This window comes from Fistularia commersonii, chromosome 33 (assembly GCF_037954325.1).
Source record: "Fistularia commersonii isolate RoL2024-O1a breed Wild chromosome 33, RoL_Fcom_v1.0, whole genome shotgun sequence".
Lineage (NCBI taxonomy): Eukaryota > Metazoa > Chordata > Actinopteri > Syngnathiformes > Fistulariidae > Fistularia > Fistularia commersonii.
Window position 1 is genome coordinate 10,706,911 of NC_141316.1, and position 22,832 is coordinate 10,729,742.

Below are 22,832 nucleotides of genomic sequence, written 5' to 3' on the forward strand. Positions count from 1 at the left end.
CTGTTGGTGACAATAAAAGGCAAATGGCAGCAAACAGTGCATAAAAAACAAAACAGAATCACTCTGCTGGAGATCCTGCTGCAAAAACCACACGCACTCGGACCGTATGCCATTCCAGATAATAATAATGATAATAATTTCATCTTTTTTAACCATTCTTTGTTGGTATTTGCATGAACTGACGCATTCAGAAGGGAATCCGATGGTTGGAAACGTGCCGACCCATCCCATCGTTAGTCATCGGTCCAGGAGACGACTGGCTGGTTACTGGGCAAAATACACCATGAGTTGATTGCACACACACACACACACACACACACACACACACACACACACTGCTGTTTGTACATTTCCCCGTGGGCCGCATCGGGGATGAGGCCGGTCTGGTCGGTTCCATCCGACACCCACATGGTCAAATTCCCCGTCCTCCGTCTCGGCGTCGGTGTTTCTCGGGCCTTCGGCATCTGAGCGGCGAGGATCTCGTGCGCTTTGCTTGTCCGGTCCGGTCCACGCGCTTCTCCTGCTCCTTTGGCCGTCGAGGTCTCTTTTCTACGACCCGCTGCTTTTAGGCCTGAACCCAAGGATGTTTTGCTCCTGTTTATTTCCCGACACGATCAACCGTGATGAAATGGGAGTTCCATTAGGGCGCGTTTTAAAACTCGTCCCTCGGCTTCTGAAACGCACTTCCAAATGCGACGGCGCTCCTCCGTTCGGCCGTCGCGTCGAACGTCAGCCCCGCAGAGATAATACGTGCGCGTTTGTCTAAAATGACGGCTAATCCTGTTCTGGAGGCAGCGTTCATACATTCAGTTTCCAGGGAGGGGCGGCGACGGCTTCTCAAATCACTTCACTTCACCTCCTCCATCAAAAGTGATCCGTTTCAATAAAACCCCACCGAGTAATTGCGGCTCATCAGCGCCAAAGTCAATATTCAATTAACGGGAGCCTTTTCAACGTGCCGTCATCGAAACGCACGTCTCCTCTCTATTAATTAAAAATTCTATTTGGAGGTCAATTAATTTCATTACGGTTCTATTCATTAACAATAATAGGGCGGCGCATACGTCTAATGGACGGGGAGTGTCTTCTTATTTGCGCCTTTCAAAGGCTCGGTTATCGGCGGGTCGGAGGCGACGGGGAGGACGGACGCCGGAACGTCGCAGGCTTCCGGCGTGTTCGGTCCGAGCTCGGCGAGGCCGGCGGGGAAGCGGCGCCGACAGGGTGGAGCCGGCGTCGTGTTCGGCGTCTGACGGCGGATCACATTTAAACACACACTTTCTCCACCTTCACCCGCTCGACCACAAAAACGATGACAAAGTTATTAACCCGCTCGCTCTGCATCCAAACAGAAGCTGCTGATCGGTTTTAAATACCCGGAAGGTGTCTTAGGGAATTATTTATCGATTTTTAACATGTCACTTACAGCAAAAAATGCTACACACACACACACACACACACACACACACTGCATGGGGTAATATTTCTTCAGCTCAGCAGCGAACTCATTGGAAACAAGATCATTCTCTTCTCATCCGGTTGGACAAACGGTCAGCGACTTCACACACACTTTAATTCTGATCTTTCCACATGCCATCAAACTCTGTCCTTGTTAATTCCATGTGTGACGTTCACCTGAGCTCGCCGCCAACCCGGCGATCTGAATCTTTCCGGTATCGGCGCCACCGGCGCGCACTCTGTGAAGCAAAGTTCAGCACTTTCTTCAGGCTGTCCTCCCTGGGAGCCCGAGAGGAACGCTCGAGCTCCGGCGTACGTGGGTGTCGGACTGTTCCGACAGTCTGCCACGTTATAAATAAGCGGCGGTGCCTCCGTCCACGTCTGATTCTTAGCGTTCCATCGCAGGCGCGATAATATCCCGCCCGCGCCGTCGCTGTCCTCGTCCGGGGCGAACTGCACTTTCTCACGGAGGGAGCACCGGAGGGACCCGCCGAGAGGCGGGAATTAGTTCGAATTACCTTTTCGGTCGAACAGAAATCACATTTGCGAGAAACATAGAGGTCTCCGTCCTCCGTCTGCGGTATTCTTGAAGTGTAAGCGTTCAGTCCACGCAACGCCTGTAGGCGGTTCGACGCAAGGCATCCTATACCTTCCGCAGCCGCCGGAGGCCAAACACATGCACGGGCGGCCGGCACGCCGGCATCAACTAATAATAGCGTGAATCTCGACGTGGTCGTGCACAGCTAGCCCATCTGTGAGAGGCTGCCAATTAGCTACTGTCATATGGCACAAAAGTGGGATAGATTTGTGATGTGCGCTGCTGTTCTGACTGCGAGATGAGCGCGTCTGAAAGCAGGCTGCAGGCTTTCATCTGTGAAGCCCCTCAGATCGAGGCAGAGCCGCTCTTCAAGCAGAACACCATCATTGTGCATGTTCGAGTCGCCGGATAATTCCGTTTTTTCGGGGGGGATAAATAGCTTACATTGTTGTTCAGCAGCGCTACAGTCAGGAGCATTGATCAGGGGAACACGGCTTCCCCAACTCCACGCACAATTAACCGCTGACGTGGTAGCCCCAGAGCGACGCGCTCGGGAACGTCCACGCCGCAAACGCGACCGACGGAGTCGCCGAAGCCGTCTACGGCGTCCCTACCTTCCGTCCGCCGGTGTTCAGCTTCATGGGCGTGAGGAACGGGTCAAAGATCATGTGACTGGTCTCTATGTTGACGGGCGACTGCTGCTTTCCCACCGAGCACAGGTTCCAGGCGGAGTTCACCAGACCCCAGAACGACGGCACTGCAACACAGAAGACAAGGGTTAGACGGCTCCTCCTCACCGTGTCCTGCCTACATTGGCATCTGAAACATCAGCGACTTAAACAGAAGACTAAAAGAAAAGACTTCATCCACAATGTGTCGGTTTTCCTGAAACCCCGTGTGTTTCTGATTGTTATTGTTCATTTAGTGACTGTCCGCGGGAGATAAAGGACACTTCAATAGCAGCGGATTTGTTTCCAATGGTGAAGCAGGGAAACTAAAAAGACAAAGCTTGCTAGGAAACTCATGCAGGTACAAGAATTCATTAATTCACCGGCTATATGGCCTCCCGTGGGAGTCCAAGCAGGGAACCTTGGTCCTGCAAGGCAAAAGCTCCGACCGCTGCACCACCGTGCTGCCTCTAAACAAAAGTTTAGCTTTATGTTGTGCTGCACCAAACTCTTAGCTTCCTGCCCCACAGTGATGACATGTATGTATTTGACCGTCAGCAAATTTTATCCCTGTTTCGACCGATGGATTCTCTTAGACGGTGAGTTCGTCAACCCCAACCCCTGGTCACTACGGAGAAGTCCTGCATCTCATCTTAGAAGAACACAAGACGACACATCTGGTACAGCTAGCTTGGCGTCGTCAGACGGAGCATACGACTTCAGCAACCTAACAGAAGAGGTGCGAGGCGGCAGACGCCCGTGTGATCGTGGACTCGCTACCTCCGCTGATCGGCCGGAACTCAGCCTACCGATGGGTTTGACGTCATCCAACACCTCACAAGGTTGGTGGAGAGCATGGAGTCATTCATGAGGACACCCCGCCTCTGGAGAAGAGGGGTGCGGACAGCGATGGGAGTTCAGATCTGTTCCGATGAAGAACGCAGCGAGCTTTCGTTGCCAATGTTTTCATCGTCCCAGATCACCAGTGATGAGCTGAGATCCCATCGCTCTCCAGCCCGATGTTCCTTCAAACTTTCCATACGTTTGTGCATACAGACGACCTCGCTGAGCACACTGAGGACCACTGTGCACAACATTAGATGTGCGCGCTGTAGCCGCACACCAGTATCACACCTGGGATCACAGCTTCCATTTAGTCCATATTTTCCCATCAGAAAACTAGCTTACTACTTTAGCATCGCTGCATGTTTCGCAGAGCGGACCTTCCTCACTTGAAAAAGAAAAAAATCTCATCCGGTTTCACCGCTTGTTCTTCTACATGCACGTGTGTTCTATGTGTACTCCGACAGCTGTTCCAACTTAGGAGAACCTTTCTTTTTTATTTTGGTTTGGCGAGTGGACGGATCACATTCGCCGCCCGCTCGTTTCGCCACGATAAGGGGTTAGCATGTTAGCATTAGCGTCACTCAACTACACCACACCGTTATTATTATTATATAGCGTGTATGGGCAGAGCACGCGCACAAGTGCTGTCAACGCCGTGATTGGCTGTGTAGCACGATTGCATCGTACGATTGGCCGGACCGAGTTACGCAGCAAAATGATACAGAAAACAATGTTATGCATCTAATTCAGTTGCAGCGCGTTAACTGCGCTTGATGGGTTGATTGTGCGCTGAATGTGCGAGCGGTGCACAACTGCGCGGTTGCGCAGCTTAGAGGGAACGTTGCTCCAGCCCCCGGCCGGCGGCCGCGAAAGAGCGGCTTGGCGAAGAGGAAGGAGCCCGCGACGCCGCGGAAATCCATGCTGAGCGAAGGCTTGTTCCCGTTACCCCGAAACACGCTTTCGCTTCATGGATCACAAACGCAAGCTGCCAATTAAAATGCACGCTATGCCGCCTGTGCGTAGGACGCTCCCAAACGCTGCGACGCTCCATCAGCGCCACACAGTCACACACCGTTAGAAAACCCAAACGCCAGCGGCCAAAGTCGCAATCGGGTCGAGGACGCGCTGCGAGCAAAACTCATTTACAGCGGCTTTTGGCAATCCGGTCACCCCCGAACCCCGTCGGAGCAGGAGAGACGATATTGAACGGACAAAGCCTATAATCAGCCGACGCATTACTATAAGTACGACACGGCGCGGCGGCGCAGGGAGAGCGGCGCTGTGGGGGTGATAGGCATCTCGGCGCGTCATCTTCTTATGTAAGACTTGGCTATCGGGACTAATAATTCAATTCCTCTGCGCGGCGAGAAGCAAATTCTTATCACCGCCCACTCTGGTGAGAGGATCATTGTGCTACGAGTCTCCGCTCAAGTCGGACACGTTTGGGAGGTCTTATGCAAAGCTGAGTCACCGGGATTCTTCTACGGAAACGACCGAGCGAAGGAGAGTTCGAGACGGCAGGAAATAGCTCTAGATGAGGACGAGGACACAGAATGTCACGGGGCCTCGAGACCCCGATGGTGCTCGCGGAGCTTTTCACATCACCTGAGCTTTTAAAGGAAAATCTGAGTTGATGTTGCAGATGTATCCAGCTCCAAACACGTGCAAAGTTCTCGAGACGCCATGTCGAGCTGCCCGGTCCTCCTTTCCCTCAGAAGCAAGTAACACATAACTAAATGTGCCCTTTTGTTCAGTCTGGCAGCAAATCTCCTTTTTTTTATCACCCCAAACCTCCAGCGGCCCTGCTCGTTTCCACACCGAGCCACGAGCTCATTTGCGGCTCGAGTCATTTCAGATGTGTTGAACAGTGAATAACTCACCGCTCCATTGAGCGCAATCAAACTAAAGCCGGAATACAAAAAGAGACACGATTAGGATCTTGGAGATGGGAGGATTCTGCAAATTCCCCGTTGCGGGGGAACACGCTACCGTCGCTGCTAGCAAACATCATCTTACGTCGCGGGTGCCTTTAGCGCTTAGCCGCCCGAGAGTACGCCTTCGTACGTAGTCAAAGCCTTTTTTTCAGTCGACGAGAGAACGCGAGGACAAAAGGGTGGACGGCAAATAAAGTTAACTCCTCCGATACGAAATCCTTCACGAAAGTGAAAGCTAATCCATACACGGTTTGGCGATGGAGTCGGAGGAGATCAATGCATGAAAGGCCGGGCCCTTCGTCGCACATGTTCACATAATAATTAGCTGTTGATGGATTTCTGAACGTGGCCGCGGCACCCGGAGGTATCGGTCACTGCTGACAGAAGCACTTGGAGCTCGGCCACGGGTCTCCTGGCCCTCCAGATGCTCCCACCGTACGCTCCTACATTTCACTTCCGTCGCTGGTTTCGCTTACTAGCCACTTATCCGCTCGCCATTCCGTTGGTCGGAGAGCTGCGGTTAAACCAAAAGCAGTGGCGGGCTTTTCTCTGAAGTCCACTTTTATTGGTCACAGTGACCCACCAGGGGGACGTCCGTGTCCAGACCACACCTTCACCCACAGTCTTTCTTAAAAGACACTATTAACACTCATATCATACCAATGGGCGCAGAAATTATAGGGTTGAAATGGCCTGAAAGAGCTGAACCCATGATTAATTGATCAGAGTGTGTGTGTGTGTGTGTGTGTGTTCTGAACATCTCGCTGCCACTCATCATCAAAACTGCGACTGTATTTCACTCAGCACTCGATCACAATAGGATCGGGCGCTTCCTAACGCCGCCTCGTATCCTCGGCTCTCACACCGGCTCCATTTCAATGACATTGATTTTGGATCGGTTGAACTGCCGCCTTCAATTAGCCGATGTAGCCGAGGCAAAGCCGTCGGCTCTCCTGTATCCAAGTCCATTTTTCCCCACGAACGTTAACGACTTCCACGGGCCGAGCATCCGCGGACACGAGCGGCTAAACCCGCAGCCGCCGGCGTTAAAGGCAACCGACCGAACCCCGGCTCCGGGCCGTAATGTGGCAACACAGGAGAATAAAATGCAATCGTCTCGGCACCCGAGGTCACAGGGAGGCGCCATGTGGTCCACAGGGATGAACCCCAATGCAGCAGCACCAGTTCACCGCCATCTACTGTTTATCAACCCGCAACCGACCAACTGCAACATGTTTAACATGATTTAACACTCAAACGCAAAAAAAAAAACCAGAAAAAAACAGGCGAAACTTCTCAATCTGCTTTTTGAACGCTGATGCAACCGCCACGCGAGGCTGCAGCAGGCAGAGGATGTTTCTCTGTGAATTGTAGTCATTTATGATGAAATCTTAAATTGGAGCTCGGCATGACGTTTTCACTTCATTGAAAAACACATTTAAACTGCGCGGCGCCCTTTGGTCCCTTTACATCCTCGGCGTGTTGGCGGAGGTGCGACCGCTTAACCCTGTTGCTTTGTGTTTCAGTCAAAAGGTGCATCACAAGGAATAAATAAATGGAAATGCGGCGCCGCTCGTCGCGCACCTCATCAGTCCCCAGACCTTTTGACATTTCCTCCATTACTTCCCCGCGCTCTCATCTCCACAGCATCTCCTCGGCCGCAGTCAGACGGGAACAAAACCAAACTAAATGCAACGCCGACCGCGTCATTCCAGGCGTTCTCCGCCTCAGACACGATGTCGCCAAAATAACCGCTTTGAGCAGGTTTAAAGATATTAATTTTCTGAAATAAAATCAACTTGGTACGTGCTATATGCTCCACCGTTCCACATTTCAAACTACATTTAGATCGGGAGGCGAGCCGTCATGACCTCTCAGTCATTGTCGGGGTAGAACGGGTTTTCACGGCATCGTCTTATCGCTAGGATGGGACTTTTGAGCGCATCCGAAAATACAAAATAACCAAATATATCCACATGTTCAAATATAGGCCGCACTTGTCTGTAAGCCGCAGGTGTCCTCGTTGTAGCATGAGATATTTACACTGAAGAGTTTTTTAGTTGAATTAAATCAATAGGCACAACGTCCACAAATACCTACTGGAAATGCTGTTCTGCGAACAGCGGCTGGACCACGACGGATGAAAAACGAATAATAAGACAAGGGAAAGTCCATCCATCCATCCATCCATCCATCCATCCATCCATCCATCCATCCATCCATCCATCCATCCATCCATCCGTCCATCCATCCATCCATCCATCCGTCCATCCGTCCATCCGTCCATCCATCCATCCATTTTCCACCCAGCTGATGTCTACCTTGGTCGTCCTCCCGCCAATAAAACCATTCAAATCGTCTTCTTCGCTGTCGCTATCGATCGGCCTCACGATCTCACGCTCATTTCTTCGGTCTAATGCGAAATGTTTTGGCGGCGTGACGCCCGTTAGCCCAAGAAAAATCCCTAACTAGGCCGCGTCGTTGTTCAAAGCGTGTGGAAAAAGTAGCGTCTTACGGTGCGGAAACCACGGCAGTTGTGATGAAAGTGCTTCCCGACAGTAAACAGACTTTTGGCTGGTGGCTGCAGACGTGTGGGAGCAGCTGGAGAGGCCACCAGACGGTCCATCAATCCTGTCATTTGCAAAAAACACTCCACTTGAATTGTAAATTGTTACCATAATGTCAGCTAGATATCGATGAAACGTCTAAAAGACTGAAGATGTTTTGGGATGAAGGAAAGAATGGGAAAAAAAAAAATCCATATTCACACTGGAGAATGTGATCCTTGTGTGTCTCTCCGGCCCGACAATCCCCTTCCTGAATTCCCCAAGTGGGCATTTAAATAGGTCAGATAAATAAAGAAATAAACACATAAAATATCTGCTGATGCAAAGCCGGGTTGCACATTCCCCTCAAAGAAAGACCTGAAACAGCTCCAGGAAAAGTGCTGACTTATGCAAGTATGCAAACTTACATCTTAATGATAATGAATGTCTAGGAATACAAGAGCAGATCTGTTGTGCTCGGCTCGCTCTTCTAAAAACACTGCAGGATCCATCTTGTCAACTCACAACTATATCAATGTATGTAAGTGTGTGTGTGTGTGTGTGTGTGTGTTGCTCAATTGATCGTCTCACTTGTAATTTCTGAACATGAAATTATGACAGCTCTGCAGTTGCTTTGCTGACTGTGTTTGCTGAGAACACTAATGATGATGATGCTACAAGGAAGGTTTTGTTATTTCTCATCGTCGACAGCAAACGTCGAGCGCTGAAGACCTTTTTTTTTTTTTTTTTGCGGCTGTAATTTGTGTCAATTGACGGATGATCAATACGGCGCATAGATCACCGGACTGCGATTAGCGGGATGCAGCACCTTTCTAAAAGGCACATTAGTTTGTGATCACATGAAATAATGAAGGATGGAGGACTGCAGGAAGTGATCACAGCAGATAGGACGCTGCTTCAATATCACATTTTCTGTTTATAAAGTCAGAATAAATTCAATTTACACTCTGCAGTAAATAGATATGTGAAATCATGAAATGTTAGCAGAGCAATACAGAACTCCACAAAAAAATAAAAATAAAAAATCAAAGCTGAATGATGAACTAATAATTCACAACTCCATTACGAGTGCGCTTGTAGGTTTCCAGATTATGAGCGCGTTGACGAAGAGCCGGTTCACATTATTAATAGAAAGCCGACGTTTCCCCGAGGGTTAGCGCTCGGCGGCGGGGAGGAAACACGCCTTTCACAGGAAGCGGCTCAATGTGGGCGGCCTTCTGTCTGGACAGAGGGAAGCGTCCTGGAGATCCTGGATCTATCGCTGCTTACATGGCGGGGAGGCCGAAATGATACGGTAATAACTTTAACGTTCAGCCTGGCGAGACGCTGCAGCAGATCAGGCTACAAGCCGTGGACGGCCGCGCAAGCAGAGCGAGGGGAGGTATGAGGTTACCAGCGGCGTTGGTGGCACTGTGAGACGGGATGGGAAGGGTTGTCTGGGATGTCCTTGGAGGTCCTCCGTCATCCGGCTCACGGTCCGCTCTCGTCAAAATCTTCTCGTGGCAACCGGTCATCATGGGGTCCTTTGGTAGAAGCTGGGGCGACACGACAAGGGTCGAGCCCAGGGTCGAGCCCAGGGTCGAGCTCAGGGTCGAGCCCAGGGTCGAGCCCAGGGTCGAGCTCAGGGTCGAGCCCAGGGGCGCCAAACCCAGCCGGGAGAAGGAGCCGCAGCTCCACAGCAACGGTATCTTGAGCCGAACGAGTCTGAAATCCAGTTCGGATCAAGAAGCTCAGGACAACCCCGATTTCTCCATGAGAAACAACTTCATTACATTCAAAAGCCCAATCTCGCCGCGCGGCGGAGAAGAAGATCTCCTTCGAGTCGGACAATTGGGTGTTTGAACCTTCTGTGCCAGAGCGCCGGTTCCATGTGGGCCTCTTTAGATACCGGCTGCTCCTGGTGGGTAGAAGAGCGTCCAGCGGCGTCCAAACATCAGGACATCTGCGTCTTCTCAATTCCAGTCATGAACATGTGTTTCAGGGCAACGCCGCAAATCTCAACTGTTCATGGGAACTAATGCCACTGTCTTGCTTGGCAATGAGGTTGATAGTATCTGGCATTCCGTGTTCGAAGGGGTGCCGCAGCTCTCGGGCCTGCAAAGATGGCCGCCTTTGAGAAGTTCCTTGTCGATTTAAGCACAGAGCCGAGCCGAGCCGACGCTCCGGGTTTGGAGCTTTAGATTGAGTCACAAGAATCACAAAGGCTTCCTATTTTACTGCATAATAATTTAGAGGAGAAGGTCCCGTCTTTCTCTTCGTATTTCCACTTTGCTCTTCCTTCCGTCGGCTTCGCCGTTGCCATCCGCTCACAGAGGAGTAAAAAACGATATCGGTGAGAGGGTAGCGGCCAGCCGCGCAGAGGAAGCCAAAGAGTTGCATTTGGCACAAGCGGCTTGCTGGCCACCCCTGGGCTAACCTAAGCCAACCCCAACTCTAAGCTTCTTTCACAAAGGCAGGATTTTAAGCCTATTCTTAGGGTCCGCGGCCAGGATCGAGATCGGAAGCCGGTTCCGCGGAGCAGGAGCTCAATGGTCTGGCTCCCGTCCTCCCGAGGACGTCTTCCAGCATTGCTGGCGTGGAGAAACGCGCAAATGATCTATTTGTCAGTGGTTGCTGATTTACTAATTAGTTTGCCAGCAGATAACTTGATTTTTATGCCAAAGGGTTGGATGGTAAATTGGTGGGTGATGGATTTGCTGAGTCTGTGAGTTAGCGGCTATCCTTACAGCAGCAGACGCTCTTTCTGCAGACCACATGTTCCTAGCATAGTTAGCGCGCCGTGTGTCGTATCCCGACTTGAAGGCGAAGCTTTCCGACCACACGGACACTTGATCCTGCGTTGAGGTTCAACAAAAGAATACTTTCAAATCAACTCTTTGATGAAAACCCGGCACTCGCTTTTGTTTGTTTTCGCCTTTTTCCTGGTCTCATTTGGAGGTGTACGGTGGTGCACACAGGTCAGGGCTAAACAAGAAGAGACCCGCTGTTAGAAAAGGCCCAGGTAGTTGTGACGCGCCATCTGGTGGCGCTAAATAAGACTTACAGGCAAAAAGAATCCAAAGAATCCTTTAAATGGAAGAAAATATCTTGTAAAATTGAATTGGCTTTGACTCCCATCAGGCCTGAGGACTTGCAGGCCGGTTGCGGCTTGTGGGCTGTAGTTTGTCCATCTTTGGTCTGATGAGGAGATCATCGTAGCGAGACGCTCACGTTCGACAGGACAGAAACTTTCCAGATGCGTTCTGGTCTCCTGGGGGTTCTTCATGCTCCCCTGCTGGTAGCAAACCGGGGCAGAGGTTGATTCATTTTGTCTGTAATAAGTAGAATGGCGCCATTAAAAAAAGCCCATAAGGTGGTCAGTCGCAAGGCTGCCGCCGTGCACGACTCAAAGGAGCTCTGACTTTCTGTCGCGCTAAAGAGGAACCTGAGGCCGTTCACGCTCCAACGGCCTGCAGGAGGACGATCGGAAATCTGTAACTCCAACGCATCCCTGACCGGGCGGCGGGCGGGGTGAGCTATTAAGGAGTGATTTTCTGTTCTGGCGGAGTCCTCTTTAGACTTACTCTGGTTTGAACAGCACTTTGATGAAAAGCGACGTACAAATATATCTAGCGTTATTAATCCGGAAGCAGGAGCAAACCCTTACGGCAGGGAGAGGCGATGACCGAAGCGGGAGAAGCTGCTAAATGACTCGGCGAGGATCGTGTCACGCGGGTTCGACAGGTGCGCCGTTTTACCGTCTACCGGGGCTGATTGAGCCTTCCCAGAAAACATGAAGCGATAGTCCGTCTCGTTCGCGCAAACGCCGGTAGATCGGACCAATCCTGCCGGCCGGGACGGCGCTAAAGCCTCATTAGCATGACCTGCCCGAGAGCACAATAAACATGCCATTCAAGCTAACTCCCCCTGTCACGATGTTGATGGTGTGGTGTACACAAGCTGGCAGCTGGGAAAGACCCTCGCTCCCAGGGGCGGAATAACAAACACCTTCCCTCGTGGTCGGCGAAGAGGAGGAGTAACACCTCTCTGGATGGAGACAAGAAGAAGCAGGGGGCGGATACTGACTCGGCTGTTTTGTAAGCGGAGTTGTCGTGTCGGAGGAAGCTTTGCCTTGTGAGGGGAGATTTTCCGGAAACCCGAGAACCTCGGGTGCTTCCGTGGTCTTCTTTTCCCTTGGGCTGCTTCCTTCTGAGGTGGATCGTCCGCCTCCATCTCACCCTCGTCCTCTCCATCCTCTTCTCCAACACCGACTAACTTCATGTCCTCCTTCCCTCCGCCTATAAACCTTCTCTTCGGTCTTCCTCCTCCCAGATCTTCACTATCCCTCCCCATCTCAGTGCCACCACATCTCCGAAAAACCTCGTGGTATCTGTTCCCCAGAGGAAAAAGGGGGTCACACGGCGTTGCCGAGGGCGACGGTGGACGCCCCTCCCTCTTCGCACATTCCACACAGAAGATCCAGAACAAAAAGCAAGTGATTTTTTTTTTCCCCTCTGTGAAACAAGCCGATGAGCTCTGCCTTTGTGGTGTCACTGCAGAGTGAATGTAGGCGTAATTGATAACAATGATTAAGTGGCCCACATGCTGACTCTTAACAGGATGGGACCATAATTATTTCTATTTATCATGCATTTTCTGTCAAAATGGCTGCCGGCAAAATGCAATCATTGAATTCTAGCGTGGAATTCTTTCTCTCGAGATCGTGCTACGGATAGCGCTCACAAGACTGTTCTAGAATTCGGCGCTCTTTCAGCTAAAACCAGTCGTGCGGGCCCACAAGGCTTCCGGACGGACGCATCCAGGACGCTCCTTTGCAACACTTCTACTCCACATTGGCCCATTCCTTTTCTTGGAGACCTTCTTCTTGGTCTTCAACAAGCCGAGCTCCTCGGCCTCCCCGAGGTTAAGCCCCGCCCACTTACGGTCGCCACCTTGATCCTCCAGAGGGCCACAGCTCGGGATGTTTGCCAATTATGAGCCTCCATGAAGATGAACCCGCTACACACTCGTGTCCGTACAAGTCATACCGATGCACCGACAGGCGCAGGTTAAACACGGAAGAGTAACGATTCATGTTTGACTGATTCTGAATCCTTCAAGAGGGTCGGGGAACCGGACGACGAGACCCGACAGGGTGCGAAGCCGGCATCGAGGCAAAAGGTGGCTACGTCAAAGATACCAACATGTTGTGACGTGTTAATCCCGCACGTTCTCCTTCACAATCTGGACGCCTCCAGTATCAATCTACAATGCAGAACATTGGGGAAAAAAAAAAGACAGCGGCGCAGTGGTTCATGCTTCGGCCTCTTAGCAAGAAGCTCTGCGGTTGGATTCTGACAGGAACTCGTGGAACGAGATGAGATAAGACTCTCTAGACAGGATGATAAACACTGGGACAAACGCATACCTGCGACAAAGAGATGCCTTTGTCCTTGGACATTTTTTTATGTCTTACTTTTTCGAGCAACCTTTTGACGGGATCGAAAAGTATTCTGAAGGTTAAAATCCTTCCCTTACTGATAAGTAAGAGGTAATGGCACCGCGAACAAAACCGATGACCGGGTTCGGACGAAAATGACAGGAATTCCAGAAGCCCCGAGAACTCGATTTAGCGGCGCGGGTTTACAACGGGGGAAGGAGGTAAAGTACGGCCGCGTTAAGCAGAACGGGACTCGGCGCTGACTTTTCTTTCAATTTCCCCCAGCTTTGTGTCTCCATTTCAATCACAGCGGGGCGCCGGCTTCTTCACAACTGCCTATGTCATTACATTTCATTGTGGTTCACCGGACGACGTGGCAAGCATGTCTAAGCATGTGTGTGGATTTGCACATCTCGGCGAGATCCTGCGGGGTAATCTCGGGACGCTACTCAGGCACTTGAATTTTTATTTTGTATGAGAGGAGGACTAATTTGGTTAAAACATGCAGTAAAACTCACTCCAGTCTACAGGGATTAGCATGTAATATGTGGAAAATGAAAGTGAAAAACAAGCTTCGTCCTGACTCTACATTCATTATCTTCATTTACTCGTTCTCCTGCTCAGAAGGCTCAGAGGGCCTCCTCCCGTCGGACGACGGACCCACAAATGTCACGCCGACGGACAAACACGCCTCCCCATCGGAACGCCGACAACCATGTGTGTGTGTGTGTGTGTGTGTGTGCTCGCATGGACACACGCTCACATGTTAAACATTAATTTCCATAAAACATCTCAGAGGATCCGTCTGGATTGAAACGTGTTGTTCTGTTTCTCAGTCTGGCTTCTCTGACTTCAGCTACGAAACATCTTACATGTGAGGTCCTTCATCCGTGCACAAGCCCCTCTCGTCGTGCACGTACCTCCGCCTCTCTAGATGATCCCTGCCGGTTCCCGCTCTCACTTGAGATCACAGAGTCATCTGCAAACATCATAGGCCATGGACACATCACTGTCTTACAGCTATCATACATGTCCTGCACCACCTGAACATACCACTCTCGACACCACACACACACACACACACACACACACACACACACTCACACACTCTTCCGTGAGTGTGAACCTCCTGGGTTCACTTTATTATGACATCAAATCAAATTAGGAATGAGTTCCAGACAAAGCTTGCTTCACAAGAGGTGATTGAAATGTTCTTCGTGGACATTTTTGGAACCAAAGGTGTGCATCTATTCGACCAGGGGTGTGATTATATTATTTCTATTTCCTTGTTGCCGCTGCAGGAATCACAGTGATGTGGCACAGATGAATGGTTTGCACATGCCACTTGATAGATGTTGAGACGACGTTTAGTTCTCAAATTGACAACGATGAATCTACAGTTGCAACGGCAGAACTTTATGATGACATGAGTGTGAACGCCAAGGGATGGTTTCTGTTCTGTGAGCAAAAGTGATGGGAAAGGATGGCGACGGTGATGCGGATAAACCGGGAATGCAAATGTGGGTTTTGCATCAGATAATCTAGAAGTTAAGTTGATGAAACAGAGTAATTCATCTCAGTTAGGTAAACACCTGGGGCCTGCCTGGATGTGAATTATGAGTGCGCTAATGTTACTTCGAAAGAAGACGTTTCTGTTTGCAAAGAGTGGATTTGACGAATATTCGCTGCTCTGTCGCCAAAGTGGGTTCGCCGTCGCACGCTGTCTGTTTGCTTCTGTTCCTGCATTTTCAGGGTGAAGAAATCATTTTAAAAGTCTGGCCGCCTGTCTGCTTCTCTGCTAAGTCCACGTGCGCAACATTTCCATCGCTTTTACGTCTTTTGTCCTTGTGGATTTCTATTTACCAAGCGGCTGGAACAGCGTACGACTCAAGGATTATCTCGATGAACTTTTATATACGTCTGAGCGTCACAACAAGGTGGCCGGCCTTGTCGCAGGACCTTTCGTATCGACGAAAGGCCCGAGGTCCCAGGATCAGAACGGATGCGACTTCCTGCACCAGACAAAAAGAAGTGGCCAGGGATAACCAAGCAACCGAGCAGACATCGCCGTCATGGACGAGCAGCAGAAAACAGCCGCAGCGAGTGACAACATTATGAGGAAGCTGGAGAAACACCAGGGCCCCAAAGAGGAGTCGGAAAAGATGCGGGGTTTCGAGGCAAAAGTAGTCCCGGTAATGATGGGGCCACTTGGAGAAGTGACCAGGGTGCCACACAAACAAGGTACATTTTAATTGTGCTAATCTCCAACGAGCTAGAAAAGATTAAGAACTATCCAAAACAAAGTTCCCCAGTCCTGGGGCACGCCGAGCCCGGCCGCTCCCTTCCATTGGGATTGTTATCAGGATCAAACACCTCATTGCTTATGTTCCCGAACAGGCCTCTGGGGCTCCGAGCATACTAATGCACATTCTCATTATTCAAAGGCACCTCGACTAAAGAGATACGAGCCGAGGTAGGAAGATGTTTCCGATCATGTCACATCATGCACAACTTGCTGGAAAGCTCTGGTAAGCCGGCACGGGAGTGGGTGGACTGGCTGCTCGTTAATACGGTCTCCACCGTCGAGATTTAAATCGCGGAACAAATTGAATACATTAGATAAGCGCGGGGAAAAAAAAATGACGACGACGACGACGACGACGTATTCTTCCCGGTTTCCTCGTTTCCGTCCCGCTGTGGTACTCCGGACCGAACTGCGAGATTCGGCGTGTGTCTACGTCAGCCGTCTACTGTATGAAATCGGTGTAAAGCAGCCTGGCAAGATTGAGTAACGGTGCATTATCATATAAATAGCTTCCTCCGATGCGAGCCGGCGTCGAAACGTTGGATACAGAGTTAAACCGACAATGAATTCCGACGTGTTCCAAGGAGACGTTGGAATTCATTTCAGGAATGCGACAAATTCAGCGTTCGCCGCAAAAACAATCCCGTCAGGTACTCTTAATTAACCTTAAGCAATTTCACCACAACCAACTGTTTTCCACATCAATTACGGCGCAACATTCACCGCAACCCAAAAAGCGTTTCTCGTTATTTAGCGATATTTAAGAACCTGTGAGTGCGCGATCGAGACTAGGAGGAGAAAAATACTGTAGGTATCAAACGAAAAGTCGCTTTCACTGACTGGTCCTTAAATACACTCTGCAAAGCAGTGCGTTATCCACGTAGACGTCCTGAACTTGCGCGCCCAGGCGGCATCTCTCGGCGCCTCGGTACCTCAGCGTATGTCGGTCCGTGTCGGGGCCTTAAGAAAAGGAAGGTTAGACGATGATGCGCCACAGAATGTTTTTAATTATGGTAAGCTATTTGAGCAGATTATCCCCAGTGTCATGCATTCCCGGAGCTGCAAACAGCCAGACACGTCATTGAAACCCCTAATCTGATTTACCCAGAAAGCATTTACATCCACTTGTCAGGGCTTTTGCTTCTTTAAAAAAAAACTCTTCATTTACATGCATTTCCACTTTTCTGAAACCAAATGGTTACATAAAAGGTCCCCAGGGTACCACCTGCATGAGTAGATGACTCATCGCTCAGCCTCGCAGGGAGGCATCGATGCCCTGCCATTTTTCCCTTCTCAATGTTGAAGGAAACGCTTTTGACCCCTCTCTCACCAAGTAACCTCCTTCCTGAGCCGCAACACCTACCTGACCTGAAAAAAGAAGGGAACAACTTTCATATATATTCATGATGACCTTTGGAAATGCAGATCCAGCAGCGTCAGCGGCAGGATGCAGGATCCTCCCCGGGGTCCACGCCTTGCTCGGCGGGAACTCGCCAGCCACCGGAGACCAAGGTTCTGTACTCCCAGCGCTCCGGCATCATTAGCTAGTACGCATGTCGTGGCCCGGGGGCGGGGGGTGAGAAGAAGTACGAGTCTAAAATTCCAGCTAGAGGTGGCAAGAAAAAGGAAAGTACCAAGGGACCGGATGCCACTGGCAAACTACCCTTAGTCACCCCTTGCGCTCGGCACTGCCTGGAGCAGAAAGGGAGCTAAGAAACCTGGTGCCGGGGAGGGGACGTAGCCCCGGGCATGGAGGTGCGGGTCTACAAGTTAGAGAGCAAGAAGGACCGCTCCCCAAAGCTCCCCAAAGCTCCCCGGCCTCCGAACAAACTGCCTGATGTGGTCTGCAGAGTGCGACTGTGTGCCGAAAGCAAACGGGTCAATGAATGCTTCTTTTCCGGCCGGGTTTTACACCTCGCTATCTTGCAGCAGATCAAGTGCTCTGCGTGTCGCGCCGCTTGTTTTTTTGCATTGTTGCCGAGTTTTGTCGAATACACGGCCGACGGTGACATCACTGACGTGCCTTCTCTGAGCTTCTGGACGGGTCCATTGTAACACCCATGATAGAACGCCTGGACGTGATGCTGTGTTGTGATCAGAGAGGCCGGGCACGCTGTATTCATATTATGAAAATGGAGGTCTTGAACATCTTGAGAGTGATTCAACTCCAAACAACCCATTAGTTAATGGCCTCTACCTTTTCAGTGGAAGGCGTGCGATGAGGCCGACTGAGTCGTCTCAGAAACATCAGGCCCTCATCAAATACAAGCCTCACATCGTTTTATCAGGGACAAATTCCGTTTTGGCGAAAATACATATATTTGTCATTATGGACCATAGCAGCTCTCCTTATAGAATTTCTCAGAGGACGCCGGAGATCTGATGGTCTTTTATCAGGCATTGGGCGAGTTGCGTTACAGACCGAAAAAATAATTACCCAACCGCTTTCAACAAAGAGCAATGGTGGGCCCGTCTTTGCCCCCTTCTCTTCGGCACCCCTGAGGCCTGGCCGTGGAATCATCTGAAGAACTATATGAATGAGGAGGTGGAGATTATGCATCAAAGCGAGGGATATAAGTTTCATGGCTAGCTTAGACTCTCCTCTCCGAATGCAATTCGCCCAAAGTATGAGGCGCGAACGTTCCTGCGGATATTAAGGCACGGCGTGGCCGGTTGTTTCTCCATCGTTCAGAGCTTCCTTGTTCATACATCCTCGCCAAGCGGCAGCGGCGGCGGCGTCCGAGCGGCGTCCGAGCCTCAGCCTGCTAACGTTGAAACTTCTGGTCGCGCAGTCCTGGTACCCCGACGCTGAAGGCGGGCCTTGTCGGACCAGGCTTCGCGGTTTCACTCATCCCGAGGTATTCGTCCGAATTCTTCGCGGCACCGCCCGGGTGGAATCTGCTCCCCCACTCTCCCGAACCAAAGTTAATAGCTTAACCTTCAGTGGCATCTCGTATAATTGTATGGTCTGCTTTAGAAGAGAACAGGAAATGTAGGAGATAGCCGGAGACGACAAGTACGCCTCTGATCCTGGACAAACAGCCGGCCCATCTTCGGAGGCAGCCTTCCATGTGCTTTGCTCCTGAGAGACGAAGCTCTCGGTCTCATTTCCACAAACACATTAGCAAATAGTTGCTCAAAATACTGATGTGAAGATAGTAAGAATCAAAAAATAAAGACTCTTGAAATGAGAGCCTTTTGGCCGCTCGTCGATCGGACATCAAATCTTTTTCAGTCGGAGCGGAAGACCGCGGTTACGTAAGAGCCATTCCCTCGCTGTCTTGTGAGAGTCTGCTCATAAAAATCTGTAAAGCGGCAAACGGGAACTGTTTTAGCGGACAATATTTGCCGAGTGAAAAAGGCCCAAACAGCAGAGCGGCAGCCCTCCGGCCAGTAAAGTCCAACTCTAGCGTATAATGAAGCTAAGGAACAGACCCCGGGCCGACAAAGGTCATTTCGAATGCGATGGTTCCTCAGACGACTGCCGATACGTACCGTCAAAAAGCGAAGACGCTCGCTGATAAGGCGACGCGACGGCGGCCTCGGTGGGACGGCAAGGTCCGACCTGCGCTGTGAAAAGATGATCTCCCTAGCAGTTAACTGTTAATCACGGAGGCGGAGCAGACTCTTCACAACTGGAAGAGTCACTCGGCAAACCAGCGGGGAATCAAATGGACCGACAAGCAGCTGCTCTGGCCTCCTTCCGCCGACACAAGCCGGACATTTTCCCGACTTCACTTCGAAATACAGAACATGAATGAACTCCCAACTTAATGGACGGAGATAAACGGCAAATGAAGAGAGGCCACCGTCAACAGCTGAGCATCGACACTCGAGGCACTCGGGCCGACGGCAGGAAGGACGTCACGCGGGCCAATCGCCGGAGGTCAGGCGGCGAGCGCGTCGCTGGCTTTGGCGGGCGGACGTTCTCGCACAAGGACCCAGACACCATCACCTCTCCTGCTTTCACAGCCATCGAGTATAAATCAACGTGACTGAAGACCGAAGGAGCAATAAAGCGGTGACTGAAGGCCGACACTATCTCCTTTATCGTTGCATAAAAATACTTTTATCCGTTCATTCATTATCTGTAGTGCTTATCCGGCGCTCAGGGCCGCGGCGGGGCCGGGGGCCCGGAGCCCGTCCGAGCCGTCATCGGCTCATTCTGCGCCCCTCAGTCAACAACAGCAAAAACATTCACCCTGTAGTCCAATGCGGGGTCTCCGGCGAACCTCCTGCACGTGTTTGGGCTGCAGGAGGAACCCGGAGAACCGTGGGGAACTCCATGCATGGAGACTCCACACAGGGAGGAACCCAAGCAGGGACCTTCTGCTGTGAGGAGGAGGAGGAGGAGGAGGAGGATCCAACCACTGCAACATCCACAGCTGATGGATAAAAAAACAACAGTTTTAAGAAATGATATAGAGGATCCGGCACTGCATGAAGGTCCTGTTGGGTCCAAAATGAAGACCTCAAGCCCTGTAAGTCCTTCCACGCTCCATCCTTACTTAAGACCCCAACAGGAATGTTCTTCCCCGGTTCAGAGAACCGTTTCAGAGATAAAGGTCCGCCGCTGGACTTGGATAGAAATGAAACGGCGGATGTTTATTCAGAGCTCGCGTTTCCTGTCGGCCAAACCGGTTTCTCAAACCTGCGTCGAGTTGGTCAGCACAACCTTCTGGCTGCGAGGCGCGAGCGCTAACCACTGCGGCGCCGTGCCGACATTCTTATTGTTACGACTGCAAGCGCTCCGTATCTGTTGTTGCATGAGCAAAATTATTTTTGCAACCCGTCTACAGTGGGATGTCACGCTAGATAAAGATGGATTTAACTCCATCTTTATTTATCTTTCCTGCAGAAAAGTGAAGTTGTGAGGAGCAGCTTTTCTGCAGCGACAGGCTTCTGTGCGTGTGCACGACACAACTCCGCTGCTCCTTCCACTTATGTGACAGGTGATGCTTCTAAAGGCGGCGCTAACGTGTGAACGCCGCGCCACGTCGGCCCGGCCCTGCCGCCGCCGTTTACCGCACCGTTCAGGAGAGCTGTAATTAAAGAGACGCAGCCAAAAGCTGCAGAAAAGCATCCGTCGAGGCCGAGACGATCCCGCTCAGCCAAAAGTGACGTGCGGCCCCCTGTCAGAAAATTGATGGCGTCCGTCCAAATGGGAAGGCGTGCGGTTTGATCCCCGGCGGTTTGATCCCGCCCGCCTGCTCAAGGGTTCTCAGGCGAGGCGCCGTCTCCCGGCGGTCCGGTTAGCGCCTCGCAATCGGTGTGTGACGCATCCGTGGCCGAGGCGGATTTCATCCCGGCATCCTCCGAGCCCCTGAGGTCATATCGCCATAGCAACCTGAAATGCACAGAACCTGCTCGTTTTACTGCCGGGCTCTTCTGGAAAAGGTTCGGAGGGGAATTTTCCTGCGGCGGCGAATCCGCCGGGATGAAGATATCCATGCACACGGAGGCCTACGCAGCTCGCCGGACGCGGGCGCGCGGCAGAAAGTGCGCGCAGGCAACCGTTTGTTTCTCATCATATCTGTTTGCGGCACCGGCTTTGTGCCTCTGTCTTTTCCCCCGTCCTCTACAATGCCTGATCAGGACGTGGGCGGTTTGTTTGTTTTAGAGAGCGGCCGCATTCGCAGCCTCAGCCAAGGCCTCGCATGATTTATCGGGTTTTTAAAATGAAGAAATAGAAAATTCATTTGGATTACATTGTGGCGTCTCAGCGGGGCGACGGGCCGAGCGGCGCGGGGGATCTGCATCCCCGTGCCGCCGGACACGCCCGTCCACTTTCGGCTTACCGGGTGGTGACATTTCCGAGGTTCAACATTGTCTTTTATTCATTATTAATACGCGCCCGAGCAGAGGGCGCCGGGCCGCTACTCGACAGATTTCATTTCCGTAAAAGCGCGCGGATTAAGATATCCCGTTGTCATTTTGGCAAAATCACTTCCAGGTCGAGTCCCGTCCCGGAGCCCGGAGCTCACGGGCAGGACTGACGCTGAGCTTCTCGCTCCTTTCCGGCATTAAACCGCAAGCGTCGCAAAAGAAGGTCGTGGCCGGCGGGCGAGAGAGGCGGAGATGCTACGAGAGGCCACACTGAAGATGGCGCTGGGAAAAGGGACGCTCCGGACGGAGATACCAGACAAAAGGTAGCATTTGCAATGAGAGCGACGGGGCATCGTCGGTGTGAGTACGATGGCGGTGGCGAGGGCCGGGCAGTCACGCCGACCGGCGCCCGTCGGTCAAAAGACGCGCACCATATATGGCCGCCGCGGCCAAGGAGGTCGCACGGCTTCTCCGAATCTACTCGGCACACGGACGGAGCAGGAGCAGGAAGCCCGCGGGACCTGGATGGAATCTTCACGATCGAGCTTCGACGCGGCAGCTTCCCTACTTGGACGTCGTCTTCGCAGCTTCGCCCTTCCAGAAGCCTCTCTGGGTCGTCTGGCGTCGGACTCGAGCTTCTCGTTTGCCCGAGAGCCTTTTCATTGATCTTCAACCGTAAGAGGTTTGGCTTCATCGCAGCAAGAATAACGCGCCGGACCTGTGATGCGGCGGAACGCCAAGTGGTCTCGGCGCTCACGTACCTTCCACGGACCCAACGCAGATTTCCTATCGGCCCCGCCCACCCGAGCGCCGCTGCAGCGGTCGGTCATCTCCTTTCACATCTCCGGGGCTTTTAGCACCACCGGAGCAGCGCCGGTGGACAAAACGGAGAAATCACTCGCGGCGAGGAGAACAAAAGTAGCTCTCGGAGAGATCCGGCTGTTTATCCGGCTGCAGAACTGCACCTCTGACGCGGCGGCGGGCGGCGCCGCAGGTGAGCTGTTTTCATGCTTTCACCATTTATGCATCACTCATTAAAGCAAAAGTGCACTCATGTACCCGGCGATGCGGCCACTGAGGGCCGTACGGAGGCAGGACGGCAGGCAGGGGACGAATCGCGGCTCCCGTTCAGGCTTCTCCGAACACACTTTTACTGCACCGAGACAAAAAGAACTAGTTATTAACAACAGGAGGTGGAACACCTAAAGATGTCCGAATGGTTTATGGCCGACGCAATAACTTTAATCTGCCGAGGGACCGAAAGGAAGAAAAGT

At 51.6% G+C, this 22,832-nt stretch overlaps 1 protein-coding gene across 1 annotated transcript in view; it reads right to left on the minus strand.

The window, feature by feature from the left end:
• Positions 1-22,832, minus strand: part of ca10a (carbonic anhydrase 10 (inactive)a) — a 112,063-nt gene that overhangs the window by 55,682 nt on the left and 33,549 nt on the right. The window contains exon 4 of the mRNA XM_086140597.1: positions 2,608-2,750. Within this exon, the coding sequence (XP_085996723.1) occupies positions 2,608-2,750 (143 nt within the window). The remainder of the gene's footprint in view (positions 1-2,607; positions 2,751-22,832) is intronic.